At 38.5% G+C, this 21607-nt stretch overlaps 1 protein-coding gene across 1 annotated transcript; it reads left to right on the top strand.

The window, feature by feature from the left end:
- The first annotated feature begins 2533 nt into the window (after window positions 1–2533).
- On the top strand, window positions 2534–19861 carry unkl (unk like zinc finger). The gene is made up of 14 exons (XM_054760220.1): window positions 2534–2624; window positions 3229–3438; window positions 5288–5464; window positions 5953–6086; window positions 6174–6309; window positions 6459–6576; window positions 6671–6755; window positions 6834–6979; window positions 7367–7544; window positions 7624–7713; window positions 7792–8028; window positions 9691–9881; window positions 12110–12367; window positions 12453–19861. The coding sequence occupies exons 1-14, from the start codon at window positions 2560–2562 to the stop codon at window positions 12606–12608; spliced, it is 2181 nt and encodes a 726-aa protein (XP_054616195.1). The 5' UTR covers window positions 2534–2559; the 3' UTR covers window positions 12609–19861.
- Window positions 19862–21607: the final 1746 nt, after the last annotated feature.

The following is a 21607-nucleotide window of genomic DNA, read 5'->3' as shown; positions in this document are numbered from 1 at the left end:
AAGCAAGGTGCAAGAGGATCAAGATCCTGCAGTTTGCAAATGTACCTGCACAGTGTAAGATGATCAGCAGCTTGCGGGTTTCTAATGTACCTGCAAGGTACAAGATGATCAAGATCCCGCAGGCATCTAATGTACCTGCAGAGTCCAAGATGATCAAGATCCTGCGGTTTGTAAATGCACCTGCACAGTGCAAGATGATCAAGATCATGTGGATTTCTAAAGTACCTGCAAGGTGCAAGATTATCAAGCTCCTGTAGGTTGCTAATGTACCTCCACAGTGAAACATGATCAAGATCCTGTGAGTTTCTAATACACTTGCAAGGTGCAAGATGCCCAAGATCCTGCAGGTTGCTAATCTACATGCAAGATGATCCAGATCCTGCGGTTTCCTAATGTACCTGTGAGGTGCAAGACGCCCCAAATCCTTTCTAATGCACCTGCATGATGCCCAAGATCCTGTGGGTTGTGAATGTAACCGCAAGGTGCAAGATAATCAAGATCCTGCGAGTTGCTAATGTACCTGCAAGGTGCAAGATGATCAAGATCCTGCGGTTTGAGAATTTACGAGCAAGGTGCAAGATAATCAAACTCCAGCATGTTACTTATGTACCTGCAAGGTGCAAGATGATGAAGATCCTGTGGGTTGTGAATGTACCAGGTCGAGGTCTTACAGGTTGCTAAGATACATTCATAGATCATTAAAATGTTTGATGTACACACAATAATTCTGCAAAGATAAAAAAGCTCAGTTGTAATTGATACTGACAGTAATGTGTTCATTTCATGATTATTGTGGTTTTAGTTTACAGTGGTGCAAAACCGCATTACATTTTGCAATTGTCATTCTGCATGAATGGCTTCAAATATGCAGACAAATGAAACTAGCAACATATAATTTAACATAATGTATATATATATATATATATATATATATATATGCCCGACCCACACACCCTCTCTCACGCGTCGTCCAATACTTCTCCTGCTTTAGAGGGAAATGTCGCTTTTTAGATACTTTATATATATATATATATATATATATATATATATATATATATATATATATATAATCTAATACAATATATAATATAATTTCTCTTGGAGATAAATAAAGTATCTAAAAAGCGACATTTCCCTCTAAAGCAGGAGAAGTATTGGACGACGCGTGAGAGAGGGTGTGTGGGTCGGGCATGCCAAGGTAATTACAAGAGCCAGGTCAATGCATAATTACGAGGCAGGGCACCCGGTGCACCTCAGAGGCTGAATAATGGATTTAAAGTATAATTGCATTTGTAAATTAAAATCCCTTATGAGTGGGGGGGAGGGAAAAAAAAGTGTGAAAAGCTTCCCACATATCAGACAGAGAGAAAAATAACTCAAAGGTTCACATACAGTGTAATGATGACAAATGAATCACATTACTACTGTATGAGGAAAAATGTCAACAATACATTGCTACAGGTAGTTTTAGTTGCCAGAGGTGGAAAGTAACAGATTAAATGTAATTGTGTTAATGTATACAGGAGAGCCACCTTAAAAATAACTAACTTGTACTTGAGTAATATCTCAGCAAAGAGCTGTACTTTTACTTGAGTACAATACTTGAGTACTCTTTACGCCTGTTAGTCAGCTATGCTAAATGCCGTCAATATTATATCGTTACCAAGCACACAAATGTAGTTGCGGGTGAGTGAGCGTGCCGTGGGGTGCGACTTTTGGATTATTTTGAGTCTTTTGACTTTATTTGTACTGTGAAATGTTATTGGTTATCATTAAGAACTCGCGATGAGTGATCAAATAACTATCATTCTATGACTTTTGAGTTTCAAAGTTCAAGTCCCGCCGCAGACAAAAACAAATTGCAACGAGTCTGTTTCCTGGCTACAATAATGAAGTTGTGATTGTATCATAAACATGCTAACATTTTTAAAAGAAGTCGGAATTGTATGAAAACTAAATTACAAAATGATGAAAATAAAGCTGCGTAACTATGACAACATAGTTGTACTTTTATGAGAACAAATTTGCCTAAAATGTTGAAAATACAATCATAATATTAGGAGAAAATGTCATCATTTTATTACCGTAAAATGTTGAATATTACCAAGGGGTACAGAAAATTTACCTAAGTGTGGCGCCTTCTTTTGTTGTTGTATTATTTTTGTGATAAAGTGAATAACGTGTGTTTAGGGCGTCATTGGCTTAAAATAGCCAAAAAATTAATTGCAATTTGTTGCAGGAGGTGCAGCAAGGCAATACTGAAAAAAGTTGTAATATCATTCGGAAAAGTCTTAATTTTATGTCAGTTATGTTGTTATTATTAAAAAGCCATATAGGAAATTAATGGATGGTATCGTCAAATTGGTAGACAAAAGATTTTCAATGAGGGTTTGGTCGTTATTGAGCTGCATTTGCACTAATCCCGACAAACCAACAGTCTTGTGTGTTTACAGCAACCCCACGCGTTCACCACTGGAAGCGCGCGCTTGTGGAGACGATGTGCATGCGCTGGAGCAACAGATCCCCCCGCGCATGCGCACTTGATTGTTTTGACTGAAAATGCCGTCGGTTTCGAAAACGGCGGCCAATGCGTCTCCTCAAACAGAGAAACCTACCCACTATACGTGAGTACAGCCGCCGCCGACACAGGCGGCAAACCTCGGCCTAGCAAAGCGTCGCTTTCTTGTGCCTTCCTCCGCGTTGTCCAAACTCTTTATGTGTGCGCGTTGAAAAGATGGTTGCTTTGTGACTGCCTTAACATTGCATACCCCCCCCACCCCACCCCCTAAAAAACAGTCTCTACGCCAGTGCTTTAACGTCCATTGACTAGCCCGCCGTGAGCAGAATAAGCCAAAAAACGTTTCGTTGAGGTGTAAAATGGCGTTTAGGCATCTTTCACGCGTCGCGCCGTCAACTTTTTCCCGAGCTCGTCGTTGTAGCCAGGAACTGACTTAAGCTAGCCCCGTCTGCTTGTAAATAGCTCGGCCTTATTTTGTGTTCCCTCTCGCTACGCGCTTTTATCGACGTACGCTCAAGGGATTCCCACTGGAGTTCCGTCGGAATCCGTGCGCACGTTGCTCTGTGAATAGCCAGCGAACGTGAAGCGACCCAAAATACGGCAGACTTGTCTTGCGTCATTTCTGGACTCTTGTTTGTTTTTTGCTCGTTAATATAAAATTTTTAGCGTCACTTGACTTGTTTTACCCCCGCTCCCTTCGATCTTTTCAGCTACTTGAAGGAGTTTAGGACCGAGCAGTGCCCGCTGTTCCTGCAGCACAAGTGCACCCAACACAGACCGTTTACGTGTTTCCACTGGCACTTTCTCAACCAGAGGAGGAGGAGACCCATCAGGAGGAGAGACGGAACTTTTAACTACAGCCCGGACGTCTACTGCACCAAGTACGACGAGACCACTGGCATCTGCCCCGATGGAGACGAGTAAGTTGATTTGATGCTGTGATGCTTTAAAAATGTCATTACCTCCACCAAGGAGGTTATGTGTAAATCAGGAGTCTCTAACAGGTAGCTTGCCAAACGTTTTAGAGTACACACAAAAAGTGGGTAAAAAAAAACATGAACCGCAAAACAAATGAACTTTCTTTTCACTTTTTGTCTAATGTCAAACAAGACTGAGCCTCCCCTGAGTGCTTTTAGACGGGGGAGGCGCCCACGGGAGCAGGCGCTGCTCGTCGAGATGAGCGATATGTCGCTTTTTCGAATATTTAGGGTTTGAATACGCCGGACGCTTAAATACATAAACACTGATCTGTCCTGCTATGTCTTAGTATTCTCTGGCAGACCAGGTGCGACTGAGATGTGTTGCAATGCATACCGCCACCTACTGTACAGTGTTGTAACGACAAGCTACATTCACAGACAGTCCCATTATAATTAGTTTGGACACCTGTAAAATGAAGTAAAAATATTACAAGAATAAAGTTGCCATTTTACGAGGAAAGATAAAAATATGACTAATAAAGGACGGATGTTAATCCATAATATGAATAAAAGATGTAGTAAAGGCGGTATTATTATGAGAATAAAGTTATAGTGCAGTAATCCCTCATTTATGGCGGTTAATTGGTTCCAGACTCGAACCGTGACTTTCCGTGAATTTCCGCAAAGTAGGATTTCTTATATATAAATCAAATATTTCCGTAGTTTACAACCAACTACATACGGTTTTTAACATGACCTCTAGTCATGAAATAACACCCCTATAGTCAACTTTGCTATTATTTTATATTAGCCAATATAGTTCAGTATATATTGCAATAAATGTCTTCCAGACAAATAGACAGGAAGTGACATCGGGGGTTAAAAAAAAGTTATCTCTTGAGAATAAAAATTACAAACATAAAGTCATAAAATTGTATTTAAAAATTCTGTTTTAATTATATGAGAATAAAATGGTAGTGTTGCAATAAATAAGTTGTAATTTAATGTGGTTAATGTAAAAATATTAAAACAAAAAAAAATATTAAAACAAAAAATTTGCACTTTTGTGTATGTGTATATATATGTTTGTATGTATTTATATATGTATGTGTATATATATGTACATGTATATGTGTGTGTGTGTGTGTGTGTGTGTATATATATATATATATGTATATGTATATGTGTCTATATATATGTATATGTGTATATATTTATATATGTGTGTGTGTATATATATGTGTGTGTGTGTATATATATATGTGTGTATATATATATATGTATATGTGTATATATATGTGTGTGTATGTATATATATATATATATATATATATATATATATATGTATACATACGTATGTGTGTGTGTGTATGTATGTATGTATGTATATGTATATGTATATATGTATGTATACATATGTATGTGTGTGTATGTATGTATGTATTTATTCAGAGCCTTTCGGAAAGCTGCTGCTCATGGAGGCCTTGCCTGGCCTATTCCACTTCATCATCTTCACATCATAAAACTTTGCATACAAAGTTCTTCTCCCCGCGGCTTTTTCCGTTTGAGTCAAAGATTTGGCAAAGACGGGACGTGCCATAGAAGTGATGGATAATGAACGACTGCAGCTCCCGCCTCTGACAATGGCAGCTATTTTTATATGACCTTACCTGTTGCCATGGCAACTGTTGCTACTCAAGATAGAGGGAGAAATGGATGCAACGCGAGAAGAAGTTTTCTGGCCATGCACGCTTTTGTGCTTACAGGGTTGCCTGAAACCAGTTTGTGATATATCATTTCCAGTGATAAACAGCTAACTAATTTCATGATTTATGCCCCCCACCCCCAGTTGTCCTTATTTACACCGGACCACAGGCGACACTGAGCGCAAGTACCACCTCCGCTACTACAAGACAGGCACGTGCATCCACGAGACGGATGCCCGGGGTCACTGCGTGAAGAACGGCCTCCACTGTGCATTTGCTCATGGCCCGCATGATCTCCGGCCTCCCGTCTATGATAGCAGGTGACTGTGTTTGTTTTTGTTTTAACATTCTAGTCACAAGACATGTCCCACTAGTTAGTGGCATCAGCTATGTTGATTACACTGATTTCAAAAAAATATTTATTACATTTGTCTTTATTTTTTTGAAATGTATAATTCATTTTTTAAATTATTTTTTAAATACATTTTTTGTTAAATTTAATTTTTTGAAGGCATAATGTAAAAAAATAAGCTTACTGAATAATTATTTATTGCACACAGTTGTATTATTTTAATTCAGAATAAAGTTCATCCACATGTGCACTGATTTTTAAAAATGTTTATATAATTTTTATTTAATCATTACAAATTACAATTTCTTTTTTATTTTTGAGGGCATCATTTCTAAAAGATCTATTTTATTTTAATCTGTTCCACTAATTTGAATTATTTTAATTCCGTTGTCATCCACGCATATATTGCATTGTGCCATGTCTGTCTAATGTCTACACAATGACCTGTGACAACAGAGAGATCCAAGCACAAGAGGCGCTCCAGAATGGACAGCTAGGCTCTGGTGAAGGCATTCCTGACCTCCAACCCGGTGTGTTAGCCAGCCAAGCCATGATCGAGAAAACCCTAACTGAAGACCCCAGGTGGCAAGGTGAAAGCCCACACACCCTTTTTACGTTCTGTAATTTTAACCTTAATATGTTCACAGAAGCAGACAACATGAGCCTTTTGTTTGCAGACACGAACTTTGTTTTAGCCAACTATAAAACCGAGCAGTGCACCAAGCCGCCCAGACTTTGCAGACAGGGCTACGCTTGTCCGCACTACCACAACAGCCGTGACCGCAGACGCAATCCACGCAAGCACAAGTACAGGTGAGCCTCGAAGGCCCTGGCTTTAATTACAGCATTTATGTGCATTTTACAGCATATATTTGTGTAAATATGTAATTTAACGCAGCTGTCTAAGCAAAGGAATAGCTGCGACCTTGTAAAAAGGTGTGAATGTTGTGACGTTGAACCAGGTCGACTCCGTGCCCCAATGTGAAGCATGGCGATGAATGGGGCGAGCCCTCCAAGTGTGACAGCGCCGACACTTGCCAGTATTGTCACTCGCGCACAGAGCAGCAGTTCCATCCAGAGGTGTGTGTCAGTAGCATCTTTTTTTAACTTAAAGCAACACTCAAGTCTAAAAATGTGTTATTTAACTGTCACTTTGCCGTTTTCATCTTCAAAGATCTACAAGTCCACCAAATGCAACGACATGCGGCAGACAGGCTACTGCCCCAGAGGGCCTTTTTGTGCATTTGCACACGTAGAAAGTGAGTCCTGCCAGTTCATTTTATCCGCTACACCTGGCCTACTGCAGGTCTTTAACCGGACTGAATGTTTACCCTCAGGGATCCCCTCCACAGAGGAGACCATGAGCTCGTTGCTGACGGCGATACAGTCCAGTTCGCAGCCTCTTCTCGGCTCTCAGCAGTATCCCGAGTGTCCGGTGGGCGAGTGGACGACCGGATGCTCCAACAGCAGCAACGGCCAAGTGGTGAGTATATGTACGCTGTATATTGATGTGGCTTTTGTAGTGCTCGCTTACGCGGCACTGTTGTGGTGTGTTGTTTTGGGGCATCAGTGCTTTACAGAAGAACGCATACACTCACCGGCCACAACATGAGGTACACTTCCACTAATACAGAGGGAGGAAACAAAATCCAAACATGGCCCTGTGTGGAAAAACACACAGTGCTAAGTGCGCTAAGTGATTAATAACTGGTTGGGCCACCCTTAGCAGCACCAATTGCAGTTTGCGATAACTTGCAATGAGCCTCGGTTGACCAAGTTTGAACACCCCTGCACTATTGTATAAATAGCTAACTGTAAACTCAAATTGGACACATTAAAAATAAAAACACTTGCTCTTTCCTCTGTCTAGACTCAAAACACTGTATTCAACGCGGTGAACCCCCTGGCATCCAGCTTCACCTCCAGCATAACGTCCAGCTTGGCTTCGAGCATCGGCTCAGACAGTTCCTCCCCCACAACCTTGTCCACCATGAACGCGAAGGCCACGCCTTTCTACCCAGGGAGCAACACGGTGGAGTCAGTCATCGGTCTGTCAAAACGTGAGCTCTCACTCTGCTATTTTTGACGCAAATCTTGCTTAGTTGTCTTTTTTTTTCTTGCCCCCAGGATCCGCTCTGGACCTCAACTTTAGCGATATTAATGTGGCGTCTCTCGACAAGGAGCTAGAAGAACAAGACAATCACGTTGGGCTGGAAAGTAAGGATAAGAAAAATGACAAATAGGGCAAGGCATATTTATATGTCAACTCATAATGTCTTTATTGTGTTGCTGTAGGTCAAAGGGTGCTCGGCAGCTCGGCCCCCGTCAACATTCCCGGCTCGCTGGCGCGTTCGTCCTCCTTCAATTCCTCCTCGTCGCTGTCCACATCCCCGCTGAGCTCCCTCTCGCAGTCCCTGTCGCAGTCCTTGCTGTCCGGGGCCGTGTCGCAGCAAAACCACACCGCTAGCATGCTAGCCAAGCCAGAGCATGGCCTGCTGGGAACGCCCACGTCCTCTTCCCAGAACTCCTTAGGTATGTTTGTAACAACTGGAAATGCTTTGAGAAAAGAAAAATTAGAGAAAACTTAATATCATGTTTATTATTATAAAGAATGAGATCGAATAATTCCTCATATAGCTGGCATCTATAAACAAAACATTGGTAGTTATTTATTTTAAATATTGTCACTGTTTTGTTAGTCTGCCATTGGATCCCCATCAATGCATTCAAATCAGTGGATTCCCCAAGTGTATGTATCAACTGGTTCCCATGAATATCAGCCACACGATTCCCATAATCTTTATTTTTGTGGTGTCCAAAGTGCGACTTGGAGGCCATTTGCAGCCCGCGGCACATTCTAAAAATATAATTTAGCAGGAAAACTAAAAAGAAAAAAAAACGACAGCAAAATGGAAAAATCAGTAGTAATTTCACAAGAATAAAGTCAAAATATTACGAGAATAACATAAGAATAGCATAATCCATAACGCTGGTAATAGAGAACATACAAACCCTTTATTCCTGCTGCCCGAAATCGTAGTACAATTCTTCTCAACAACAGAGGAGAAATATGACCTTAGGGAAAAATTAAACCTAAAACATTTATACACGCGAACAACGCTAAAAACCTTCTGCATATCAGTATGTGGAAGTATTTGTGTTGTTGTCCATATTTGTGTTGTTCCAGTTTCTTTGGTTCTGTCCAACTTGTGTTGTATGGAACGGATTGAATATGCGCTAAATGCGCTAAAACGAGCCATTTCAAGAAACAGTACAAACAGTTGAAGTTTACAAAGTACAAGGAAGAAGAGTCCTGAACCACTGTGTACATACAATGCTATGTCTAACCACTCTTGCACTTACTACTAACTCTTCATTTCTTAGGACTACTTGAAGTATTACATTGTATATGCTCACTCAATAACGATCTACTGTATGTTTCTGTCAACTATTAACTTTTCAGCACTAATTATTGTAACACATTGTTATACTGCATCATAATTTTCTTATGTTATTTCAATTTTGTTTTTATTTCAAAAGTGGTAAACGGTACATGTTGAATACAGGACGTGCACAAACAAATGTATTAGCAATTGATGGGATTAAATAAGCTTTGCTTCTTCCTACTCCCTTTATGGACATGTGGAATTGTGAATTGTACTATGTGATTTATTCCGATGTAAACTTCATGCATGTTCATGTTTAAGGTTGAACTGTTATGAGAAACAAACTAAATGAATAAAGTTGTAATTTTTGGAAAATTAGGTCAAAAGTTATAATATTATGGGAATAAAGTCATATTTACGAGAAGAAAATTTACAAGAAGTAAGTTGAAATACTTGGAAACATTTTTAAAAAGCAGCAGAAAAGGGAAAAGCTGATTTAATTTTACAAGAATAAAGTCAAAATTTTATGACAAAAAAGTCAGTCAACTGAGAAAAAAGTTGCAATTTTACATGTACTATTATGAGGAAAAATAATGTCATTTTAGTAGCATAAAAATGTTAAAGAAAATGTTATTTTTTTAAAAGATACAGTATTTTGCTTTACAAAATATCAAAGTGGCTCTTGCATCCTTTCGTTTTTCACTATGTGGCCCTCACTGGAAAAAAGTTTGGACACACCTGTCTTATAGCATAAAAAATTGGATGACATTTTATATTTCTAGCACTTTGCGTTTTGACCTCTTACTAGGCCTGAACGGCGCAGGCAACATCTGGGACTTTGTGAGTGGCAGCTTCTCGCCGAGTCCGTCACCGGTCTTCAGCAGCCTGACGTCGGCAAGCAGCGGTGGAAGTGTTGACGTGGCGCGTCTCTTCCGGGAACTGGACGAGGCCAAGAAGAAGATTAAGCAGTGGGAGGAGGCCTGGCACCAGGTCAAACAGGTAATATAAGTCCATCCATCCATTTTTTATAGCACTTGTCCTCATGAAAGTCACAGGATTTGCTGGAGCCTACCCCTGCCTTCGGGCGGGGTACACCCTGGACTGGCCGCCAGCCAATCACGGGGCACACAAGCGTTCACGCTCACATTCATACCTATAGACAATTTACAGACTCCAATTAACCAATTAAACATGCATGTTTTTGGAATGCGGGAGGAAGCCGGAGTACCTGGAGAAAACCCCCACACGCACGGGGAACGCATGCAATCTCAGAGTTGCCCAAACAGAGATTCGAACCCTCGATCTTCTGACTGTGCGGCCAACGTGCAAAACATTGTGCGGCCATAACATTTCAAGACCAATGAAAAAGACAGAAACCACCAGGGGGCACCAAACACCTTATGCCCAAGAAGTCAGATCTTTGCTTCCTGTCTCTCACACATCAGTGACCTGGACATAGAAACTCAATAGAAAAAAATGTCTTAAAGGTTATTAGCAAGTTAGCAAGCAAAAGGGGAGGATGTATTACGCCACTTTTAAGATAATGGGTTATCTTAAACCCATTATGAGTTATCAAACAGCTGTTGAGCAGCTAAGAAATTCGATTCATAAAGTATGTATTAAATAGAATTTCACTGATAGTGAATACATGATTTTGTCTTTTGTGTGTAGAAGTCGTCTCACAGTCGCGTCAATATTTTGGTTTTGCTACAAAGTTGTACATCATAGTTCTCTGGTACCATTTGTCCCTCACAAAAAAAATGAGGACACCGATGTCACCAGTGCATAGTTGTGTAGTACTCAAGTCTAACAGCGTGGGGCGTCAGTGCGTAGCCAAGTGAAAACAAAAGGAGGAACAATTTCGACCAGTCATGGATTTCTCTAAAAATTCACCATCTCATTCCACTTCTGGTTTGTTGATTTCAGCTTCTTTCCAAAGGTTAAGACTCTGATAAGAGGCACACTCGCCACGCTTGGGAAAAACGAGTCGTCGTATATTTAGTGTGGTGTTATTTTTGTGTTAATACAGTCATACACTCCTACAGTAGCATTACACAATCTCTACAGTTCTCTCAATATTGTCACAACTAGGGATGTCCGATAATGTCGACTTGCGCGTGTGATGACCTGCTCCACACAGCAACAAGCTCAACATGTCAGTGTCTGTTATTATTTCCAAGTTTGGACTTTGGATTGTCACTATGTTATGCGGCATACCAGCATACCCCTGTGACCCTGGTGAGGACATGCGGTATAGTATAGAAAATGAATGAATATTGGTCATGCTTTTTTAATGACTTTTGTTGAGACAAAATGTTTGAAATAAATATGGCACCTTTATTTGTAACTTACATTGCATATTGCAATATTTGTGTTATTTTGCAGTGTTTATTTGTGAAATGCATCCATTGGAATCACAGTAAAAGAAGCAGAATATGTTCATTCATTACACGAGATGTGACCCTATATTAGTTGAAGGGAAGAATTGCTGTCTATATCGGTATCAGTAATGCAATGCTGAACAATATTGGTAGGGGTGTCCCGCTAACTTTGTCAATTCCGATATTGCAGCCTTGAATATCGGCCGATGCCGATATTGTTCCAATATCAACACAAATCATACATACTTTTATGAGTTATTTCCTAGTGAGCAATGTTAGAAAAGGCTTGATGATATTGTTCAAAAAAACAATAATCTGCAACAGCACTGTAGAAAAAACTACCGTTTTACTTCATTATGCATTTGGGGTTTATTTTTATTCACACTGTAGTGGCAGCTAAGCATAATATAGCAAAGTTTGAGTGCTCCATGAAGCGTTTAAACCCGACTTTACTCACCACTGGCTCGCTCTTTTCTGTTCTAACAAATGACTTTCTGCTGTCACGTGAGTTTCCCCGAGTGATGCCACTTCATATGTGCGATGAGGTTGATCATATTAAACTTCCCCAGTTCTGTGCCACCACGGAAAATTTGTGCGTGACAAATTCTGCACTCAGCTGCAAAGTCTTTTTACTGCCACACGGCTGACATCACTCCTGCTCTTGGTGGTGCCAAGTGCCAATATGAGAGAACTGACGTGCAGGCCGATTTGATCCGATATTGTTTTTTTTCCCGATATTGGCACGATATCTGATATCATCTGATCAGGACATGCCTAAATATTGTAATATTCGATATCAGTCAACATTGAGCATCTCTAGTCACAACATCAACAACTTGTCTCCAGGCTTACGAGGCCTGTCAGAAAGACGCCCGTGAAGCGAAGGAACAAGCTAAGACGGCGGAGGCGGAGCGACAGCTGGCCGAGCAGAAGTGGGAGGAGACAGAGCGCAAGCTGAAAGAACTCCGGGGGGACTTTGATGTGATTTGCCGCGGGCCGGGAACACCGCTCCTGCGCAGCTACGGCGAGCTGGACCAGCTGCCCCTGTCCAAGCTGCACTCGCTCAAGAACCAGCTGCGCAACGACCTCGACCTTATAGACGGGGTAAGAAAGACCACGACACACACCAAACTGAACGATTTGTCACCAAACATGCACCTTCTGATGGTTCTCTTCTCCCATTCGACAGGTAATATATCAGCTTCAGTCAAAGAAATGTGTAGTTTGCCAAAAGCATGACCGATGCATTGTGCTGCAGCCTTGCCAACATTACGTTCTATGTGAGAGCTGTGCGCCTGGCAAAGCTGAATGTCCCTACTGTCGAACAAAAATACTCAAGTGGTGATGTACCACCAACGCTAAGGTACTATGTAAAGAATTTAGCCTATTTTTGGGTTGGGGGGGCTACTAATAGATATCAAATTTTGTATATTTCATGAATGAAATGATGTTTGACTTGCAGGGGATTCGGATGTTTAGTTTTTGCTCATTTTACGTGTGTACACGTGTCATCTCGGCTGCAGATACTCAAAACTAAGCTACAATAATAGCTCATGGTATTTCCTGCCCTTTTGGAGGTTTTATTGTGAGTGCTATTTAAAGTTTTCTGACAGAACTGAATGTGGGGATCTCCTTTATTAAATGCACTTAATCATTATAGCCCACACATTTCATAAAAACACTGCGGAGATCCCTTTTAAATTATTATTTTTTTACTAAAGAGAAGAAAACTTATCTCACTTTGACACCTGAAAATAAAAGCGTAAATTCCGGACTATTGAGCGCAACGGAATATTTTTGTACATATATGGGCCGCAGTTGTCTTTTAGGCGTAGGTGTCCACGTAGTAACATGGGATATTTACACAGAAGGACACACTATAAACCTTGCAATCCTACCTACACTTGGTGTTCCCACCCTCACTGGTAACCTCCAACGAGACGAGAGTTTTTCATCAGAGTTCAACAGCTGCCGTGTTCCAAGCAGTCCAAGCAGCACCTGTAGTAATTCTACACTTGATCAAACTTACTTAAGATTTGTCAAATCAAAACACGATTGCTGCTTAAGACTTCAAAACGTGGTGTTAGCGTCCACGTCACTACTTAGTCAATCTGGACTCTAAGCATTTATAAGAACTGTAGTTGAAAACTAGTGAAGTTTAAAAAGTAGCGGCTTATAGTCCGGAATTTACGATACACAGTATACAACCCGATCTGCAGTCATTCTATTGATCTACATCAAAGCTCAATACTGTAAGGCTATTTTTACCGTAATGCTGGACACTGATGTAGGGTTCACTTGAAAAATATTACCACCAAAAAATTACCACCTAAAATGGGCAAAACTCAAACAGCTATTTAATTAAAGAGGGACAAAATCAAGTATTCACTCATTTGTATTTGGGAGACAATTACAAAAACACTATGCAGATGTAAAAAAAAAAAAAAAAAAAAAGACACTATCAAACCCAAGTATCAAAAAGGAAGTCAAAAAGGAAATTAGCTTCAAGGTATTTGTTCTAAATGCAGTGTTCCTCTTTAAGTACAATACAAACCCAAGTATTTTGATTATTTATATTACCAGTCAAGCATCATTATTTTGACCAATTTCCTGAAGAATTTCTTAATTAAAGCACTTTGTTGACATGGGACTATTAAAGGGTATGTAGACATTTTCTTTCAAGCTGCTTTGTAGGTATTCTTTTTGTTTTTTGTTTTTAATTAGCTATACTTTTTTATAAATATACCTATAAATATATATATATATGTATAAGCTAACACTATTGTGTGTACTGTGAAACATCAATGGAATATTTCATGTTTCCTATTGCTAAATCATGGCATGGTTCTACATATTGAGTTTTAATAGAGGGAGAGAGGAAAAAAGTATTTAATAGTTTCTACTTTCATAGTTAGATTTATAAACAATTTCAATCAAATAAGTGCAAATTTAAGATGTGTTTTGGTTGTTTTTGGTTTTGTTTAGGTGTTGTTAGGCATAACCAGCAGCTGTAATATCTGTCAAGGCACATGCGCTACATGTCATTCAATCAGTTACTTTTTGTAAAGATTTGTATGGTATAGTCTTTAGAGGAGCATGTATTGTAATTGCTAAGGTTTTTCTTGTTTGTTTTTGAGTAGGAAACTAGCCTCTAGAACATATCGGCCTCCAGCTTGAAAAGTGCCTTGCTTTAAGCTCAATTTGTTGTCAGAGCAGGATTTGGAAAAAACAAACAAACAAACAAAAGCGTTCACATGATGACCATATGCCACAGTGTATTTGGCCCAGTCCCATTGTTTTTTTTCATTGAACATTGCCAGTGCCTGTGACTTTAGAAAAGCTCATTCCTTGGCCGCGGTGCTCCTTCAGTGCAGCTTCACTCTTTGAGATTAGCTTGTTTTTTTTCTTTATTTTTTCGGCCATATGCAAACAAAGGGCACATGCATTTTGTACAGGCTCATACAACATCTCAGCAACGATTTCAGTCCATTAAGACTTTGACTTTGGGGCATGGAGTCCGTCTAATTAAAATGACCTCCTACTGTGCTTTTGAAAAAACGTCTCTCGCTGTAAAAAAAAAATAAAAAATAAAAAATAAAATAAAAATCATTAAATAGGACGTATCTCCAGGTACAATTGAAATTGTTTACATACACACGGACATGCGAGTAATATGGAGACAGGTATTTTTCTTGCTGTATTAAAAAAAAGTGGACATATGGGGGTGGTTTTATGGGGTTTATAGGGACCCTTCCGCTTTTTTTCAGACTTTGGGGATGTTACAATGTGGTGCTGACGTCATCATGCATTATGTGATTGCGTGTCGCAGTTTGCTGGGTTCTGTATAAAAGGCACAGATCTACTGTTGCGACTGTAATGCGCGGCCTCTGTGAAAGAGAGCCTGCTTTTTATTGGGCGAGAGCTCCAGAGCCTCATGATGTGTTCCAGGAAACTGAGAAAGTGGGAAATTTCAGGCCTCCTGCGAGGAAAAGTGAATTGGGACGCTGCTCGAATTGCCCTGACTAACACACAAACTTTAAATCAGGGGTGTCCAATGTGCGGCCCAGGGGCCATTTGTGGCCCGCGGCACATTTTAAAAATACAATTTAACAAAAAAATTTAAAAAATGGGAAAATCAGCAGTAATTTGACAAGAATATAGTGAAAATATTAACAGGAAAAAGGCGTACTGTAATTAACTAAAATTAAATGGGTAATATTATGAGGAAAAAATAGTGTAATTTTAGTAGCATAAGGTTGAAATATTTAAGAAAAAAAGACATCTTTTTTAAAAAGTTGTGATATGAGGAAAAACAAAAAAATGAACGAATAAAGTTGTAATTTTTAGGTTTTAGGTTGGCGAAAAAGTTATAATGTTACGAGAATAAAGTCACAGAATAAATTAAATTACGAGAAGAAAATTTACAAAAAGGAAGGAGAGGAAAATTAATAGAAAACACAGCTGTCATTTTACGAGAAAAAGTCGTATTCTAACGAGAAGAATTTTATGAGATTAAATTTTAAAAAATAATGTCATTTTACGAGCACAGAGTTGAAAGAAAGCTGAAAGGAAAAAAAGGTTGGTTTTTGCTTAAAGTCATAATATTATCAGAAACAAAAATAAAGATGTAATTTTTTGTAAAATTAGGTTGAGGAAAAAGTTATAATATTTTGGAAATAAAGTCAAAATATCACAAAGAAAATTTACGGAGATTATTCAAGAAGAAAGTTGAAAGAGTTGGGGGGAGAAAAACAGCAAAAATGGGGAAAAAGAGCGAAGTTTATACTAATAATAGGCTTTTTCACCTTTATCACAACGCTGCTTTGTCTTGAAGTACGGCATGTATAACCTCTTAGCTTATTGCAAAATATGAAAATGGCCCCTGCATGTTGTCATGTTTGGACACCCCTGCTTTATCTGCATTTATGGGTAATAATAAATAGCGCTTTTTAACAAAAATGTTTACAAATAGAAATCTGTGTGGAGATATGTCACAACATCGTCTCCATATTTTTTTCATAATCGAGGCGCGAGCACGTAAAAGCTCCGACAAATTCCCAGCAGTCTCGAATGCAACGTCAAAACCTTTAAGAAAGCCGTTAAGTCAAGTTGTCTGCCTCTGCTGGCCTTGAGGAAGAATGACAGCACACGAAGCTACCTTCACTCCTTTTTAATACGGTCTGTATTTTCATAAAAAGCTGTCCGGTGTTGCACGATATGATTACCAGCTACAGGAAACGCATAATAATTAAATAAAAATGTAAAAAAAGTAACCCCACTGTGTCACACTGCCACTACTGCTACTGCTAGTAAAGCTACTTTTCTATTTTTAGGAGGCTATCATTGGAATTGGTTGTTCATCAATTGTAACTTGTGCCATCATTTTTCCCAAATGATGTTGCAGATCTGTACTGCTGTAGATTGTCAAAGCCTTCTCTCCTTGGCTTTCCCGCGCCATGCACGGACAGACAGTGTAGCTGGTGGATGGCTGGCGGTTACGTCGATCCTTCATCCTCTTGCCTGTATATAAAGAAAGGAATGATTGATGATGTCTTGATGCGTCCACGTTAGACAAATGAACCAAAGTGATGTCCTCGTAGCTGTCCAAATGTTCAGAATAGTCACAATTCCACAGACAAAAGGAAATCTTTTTTTTTTTTAATTATTATTATTTGCTTTGATAATTCATTTAACCCTCTTAACGGCGATAAAAAATGGGACTATGCCAAAAGATGTCATTTTGGCTTCTAAAGTCAGCCCATGTTTGTTGCAGTTTTACCAAAGACCCGTGCTTGTTATTATAATTAGTTTGATTCATTCATTTCATTTTTCAGTAAGAAACCGAAAAAAAAATGCTAAAAAGAAAAAAACAACACAAAAATCACCTTCTACCTTAAAACAATGTTAATTACTAATAGTAATTAATTGTTGAGTTGACAGAAGAAAAAAAAATGCAGTGGTCACATCTCGACATATTGCGATTTTGTGTGTGTGTGTGTGTGATTAATTTCAGTTTGGAAAAAGTGAAGGAATTTAATGTGCTGATGAAGTGGCCATGTCAACTTTGCTCGTGTTTGGTTTTGCTTTCTTGTCCGCGGTGTAGACGACCGATGGTTGCACGTTCATGTCCCGCTACGACGCTGTAACGGGCTTTTGAGCGTCCATGGCAAATACAGACTTAATCCGGAGTTTTTCATTTGGAACAAAGCACAGCGGTTTGGTCCGACTTAACGGAGCGGTCACATGAACATTTGTGCCTTTTTGCAATTGGATTGGCGAGAGAGAAAATGTCAAGTCCCCCTGAATTTGATCTCGAAAAATGGAGTGCCTTATGATGCTCAGCAATTTTCTTACTTCAAATGGATTGAGCTAAAAGTGACCAAGAATGGACTTTTTTCCACGTCTCCACCTTAACGCTACCTGTATTCGCTAATATCCGCAAAGTACGACGAACACGAGGCATTGAAACAGGTGTTCAGAACATTCAGAGAGCGATTTTGCCCAACCGTAATGCATGAATAAAATTAGAAGTCTGACAAGAACTAGCATACCAAGCTTACAACGGCGCGCCTTCTCCATGACTTCCTTGCTGATGTTCCATCTAATGCTATAAAAAGCTCTTTTTGAGCTTTGAGCTATATTCTATAACAGAAATTGAAAAAATGCTGTGGCCAATTGTGTCTGAAACATTTATCATGGCTAATTGCATAGCGCAGAATGCTAATGCTAGTGAAAGCTCTCCTTGTGGAGCTCTTGGATTTTTAATTTACATAAAAATGACTGATCCCCATTGTGTCTCTATTGCAACCACAAGAAACAATGTGGTTGTTAGCTGCATATGCTAATTTAGCCTAGTTAGCGTGGGGATATGCTAGCACTGCTGCCTCGCACCATCGGTCCTTAAGAGAAAACGAACACTTGGGAGAGACTTCCGTATTACCAAAATTACAAATTTTGCCGAATCTGTTGGAAAAAACTTCTTGGATAATTGCATAGGTGACAGTGCTAATGCTAGCGAAGCTCGTCGTGGAGCTCATGGATGTTTTAATTACATAAAATTGACTGTTCCTAGTGTGTCAACAGAAACTGCAGGAAACAATGCGTTTGTTAGGAGAAAACAATCCATCCTTCATCCTGTTTTCTTCAACATTCCCATTTTTTTCCAACAACACTACTACTAAATAATTAATCACGCAAAGTTGTCGGTAACATTTTTTCATGGCTAACTGCATAGCCGAGTGTGCTAATGCTAGCGGAGCTCATAGTGGAGCTCGTGGATGTTGTAATCACATAAAATTGAGTGATCCGAGCGTGTCATAATAATAACAAAGCAGAGACGCAGTTTCTGTCTTTCAATTAAAAAAAATGTCTCAGCATACCTACTTTGGTTGGTTTACAAAATGTAAAAGTGGCCCCCACATCCTTTGATATATATATATGTATATATACAGTATATATATTATTTTTGTTAGCATGCGGCCCCTTGGTGGGAAAAGTTGAGACACCGCTGCATTAGCGAATACAGGAAGTTACGTCAACGTGAAAAAAGCTTCTATTGTCCATCGTCACGGTCTGTATCTGCCATCCTATTCAAGAAAGGAAAAACCAAACAGAAATACTCCGCCATTGGGGAGGCAATCATACTGTCAACTCCGTCTCGGGAAACAATCGAAGCACCAAACTAGGAAGAACTTTGTAAATGAACTGTACTCGGTGTATAACCCTAATTCTACATACTTGGAACCTACATTTTGCATTCTTTCTTGTTATTCTAGTCCGTCGTGTTGTCGTCTTTTTTGTTTTTTGTTTTATTTTTTAAATACTATGAACATTAGAGCCTGAAGATTTATGCAATCTTGTACCTTGTATGATGTTGGAGTCACAAAAAACAGCGCGAGTGTTAATCTGAATGTGGAACCATGTGGACGTTCCATGTACTGTATGTAGTTCTTATTTCTTAACATTCTGAAGCCCGGGAAATATTGAATGTATTGTTCTAAACTAGATATTAATGAAGAGGTCACTGGAATTAATATTACTATTATTATTATTATTATTACAGAGCGTTCATTTTTCATGTAGCATCTACTTGTAAACTGATATTCAATAAAATGAAAAGTATGTATAAGTAACTCAACAATGTTTTCTTTTTTTTTAAAGTTTCGTCAGAGGGAAATGAGACTTTGTCTTTTTATTTCCAGGTTATTAATGCAGTGATTTAATGGAGGATGTGTTCAATCTGTGGATTTAATGGGTTTTGATATTTAGAAATTAAAAAATATAGGTCCCGTTTTGTGACACCATGTAAGGATTATGTAAGAGTTCAACCCGATAATCACAAGAATTATGCTGTCGGTATATTGATGACGTGTTGTGAACACAGAAATACCGTAGATGCAAGTCTTAGAATGACTACCAGATTTTTTTTTTCCTTCTTTCTTTTTCTACATTAAAAAGATTGTGTAATGCATATTTTCTGTAGTGTATGACTAGTTTGTTAACACTTGTTAAATTGTTACACTACAGTGTTGTAATGGTTTACAGAGTTCACAAAATTATTTTTTATCATCTTGACAATTAAACAAATTTTTCATCTGCCGTGTGTCTTTTTATTTTTTATTTATTTTTTTTAATTGTTATTTTACCACACAGTGTGTGTTAAACATATTGTACGGCCGGGCAAATGTATGTTTATGGCAGATTATGATAGGACAAAATAACTACAATTTTAGAGTATATTAAGAAAGTATAATTTTATATTACATAAAAATATTTTAAATATATTCTATAACATTTAAATAATTATAATTCATTGTTAATTTATATATATATTTTTTTTTATAGATTTTTTTTACATAAAATATGCATAAAATACGTAAAGTGTTTTTATTACGCATTACAGCAGCATGATAGGAATTTTTTTTTTTTTATTTTAAAAATATGTTTGGTTGATATACTGTATGTTTGTATGTAGCAGGAATATAAGAGTTTGTGTCTTCTCAAATCTAAGAAACTCTTTTTACAGATGCTAATTCATGCAATATAAATAATTTAATACATGTGTAATTATGCTAAATTCTTATTTTTTGTTTGTTTATTTAACAACATTATTATGCCAGGTTCCAACTGTGTTTGTGCAGTTTGTCTTTCCTACCACCAGATGGCAGCCTGACCACACTGCCTAATCTCGTTAATAACAATTCCCAATACCAGAAAACCAATGGCGCTTGCAAAAGTCAAGTAAGTCAAAAAGAATTTTACAAAAATATACAAATACGTCAATATTCTGTTAATGTTTTTTGCATTACAGTTTAGTTGAATGTGTGTGTTGAATCTGGAGCAAAAAAAAAGATGTTTATACAGCACTGCTGCCAGTGAGAACAAGATGTGCCAATCTAAACAATACTGATCAATCATGCAATATTTCCAGGAATTCAAGAACTTTAACGATAAGTTTTAAAGCTTTTTGTGCACCTTACAGCTAATGTGTTAACACTAATATATTTATATTAAATGATCTTGGGAAGTAGAATTAGTAGAGCACTGTCAACTGTAAATATTGATAATATTGATTGAGGAAGCGTATCCTGTACATCTTGAAAAAAAACATTAAAATTCAAGGAAGATTCTTTTAACAATATTTTAAATGAACTAAATTATTAGTTTTTCATAAATGACACAAACATAATCAAAATCTGTCTTCCGGGATGCCTTAAAGGGCCCTCAGACAAACAACTTCCATGATTTGTATCGAACATTTATTTGTGTTATCAACTTTTATTTGGTCTAAAATAAAGACAAGTTGGACACTGAATTCAATGAACATGTCGAAAGACGTGACTACTGTTTTATATCGGAAGTCGATATTTCCAGATATACACTCGGAAATTTCACCATAGACAACCAGAAGAAAACCAAAACCCCATAATCAGCGTCCGTGCTCATAATGCCTCCCGGGGTTGCCTTCAAATATACTCGGAAAGTTTAAATTCACCCAAACCACCAAGAAAACCTCACATCCACGATCACGCCTACCAGCGTTGCCTTCAAATACATTCGGAAATTTCAAATTCAACTTGAAACTACCGAAAGTCGCCCGAGACGCGGTGAGTGAAAGCTAAAGTTAACGTCGACGTTGTCTCGAAACTTCTGCAAATGGCTCAACTCGAAGCGATAGGTAGTCCGCACAAACATAAAGAACCGCAACACATCACCTCGGCTTAGTGTTTACTTACAATTGTTACTGTTATCTACTTAAAAGTGTAAATTATCTTGCAACGTTAGCTAGCTAAACATACACACGCCACATCATTAGGTACAAATGCATAAGGCATTGCGAGGGTG

The sequence above is a fragment of the Dunckerocampus dactyliophorus genome, chromosome 18 (assembly GCF_027744805.1).
Source record: "Dunckerocampus dactyliophorus isolate RoL2022-P2 chromosome 18, RoL_Ddac_1.1, whole genome shotgun sequence".
NCBI lineage: Eukaryota > Metazoa > Chordata > Actinopteri > Syngnathiformes > Syngnathidae > Dunckerocampus > Dunckerocampus dactyliophorus.
The sequence above is the reverse complement of the archived record's forward strand: the minus strand, read 5'-3'. Positions and strand labels throughout refer to the sequence as shown.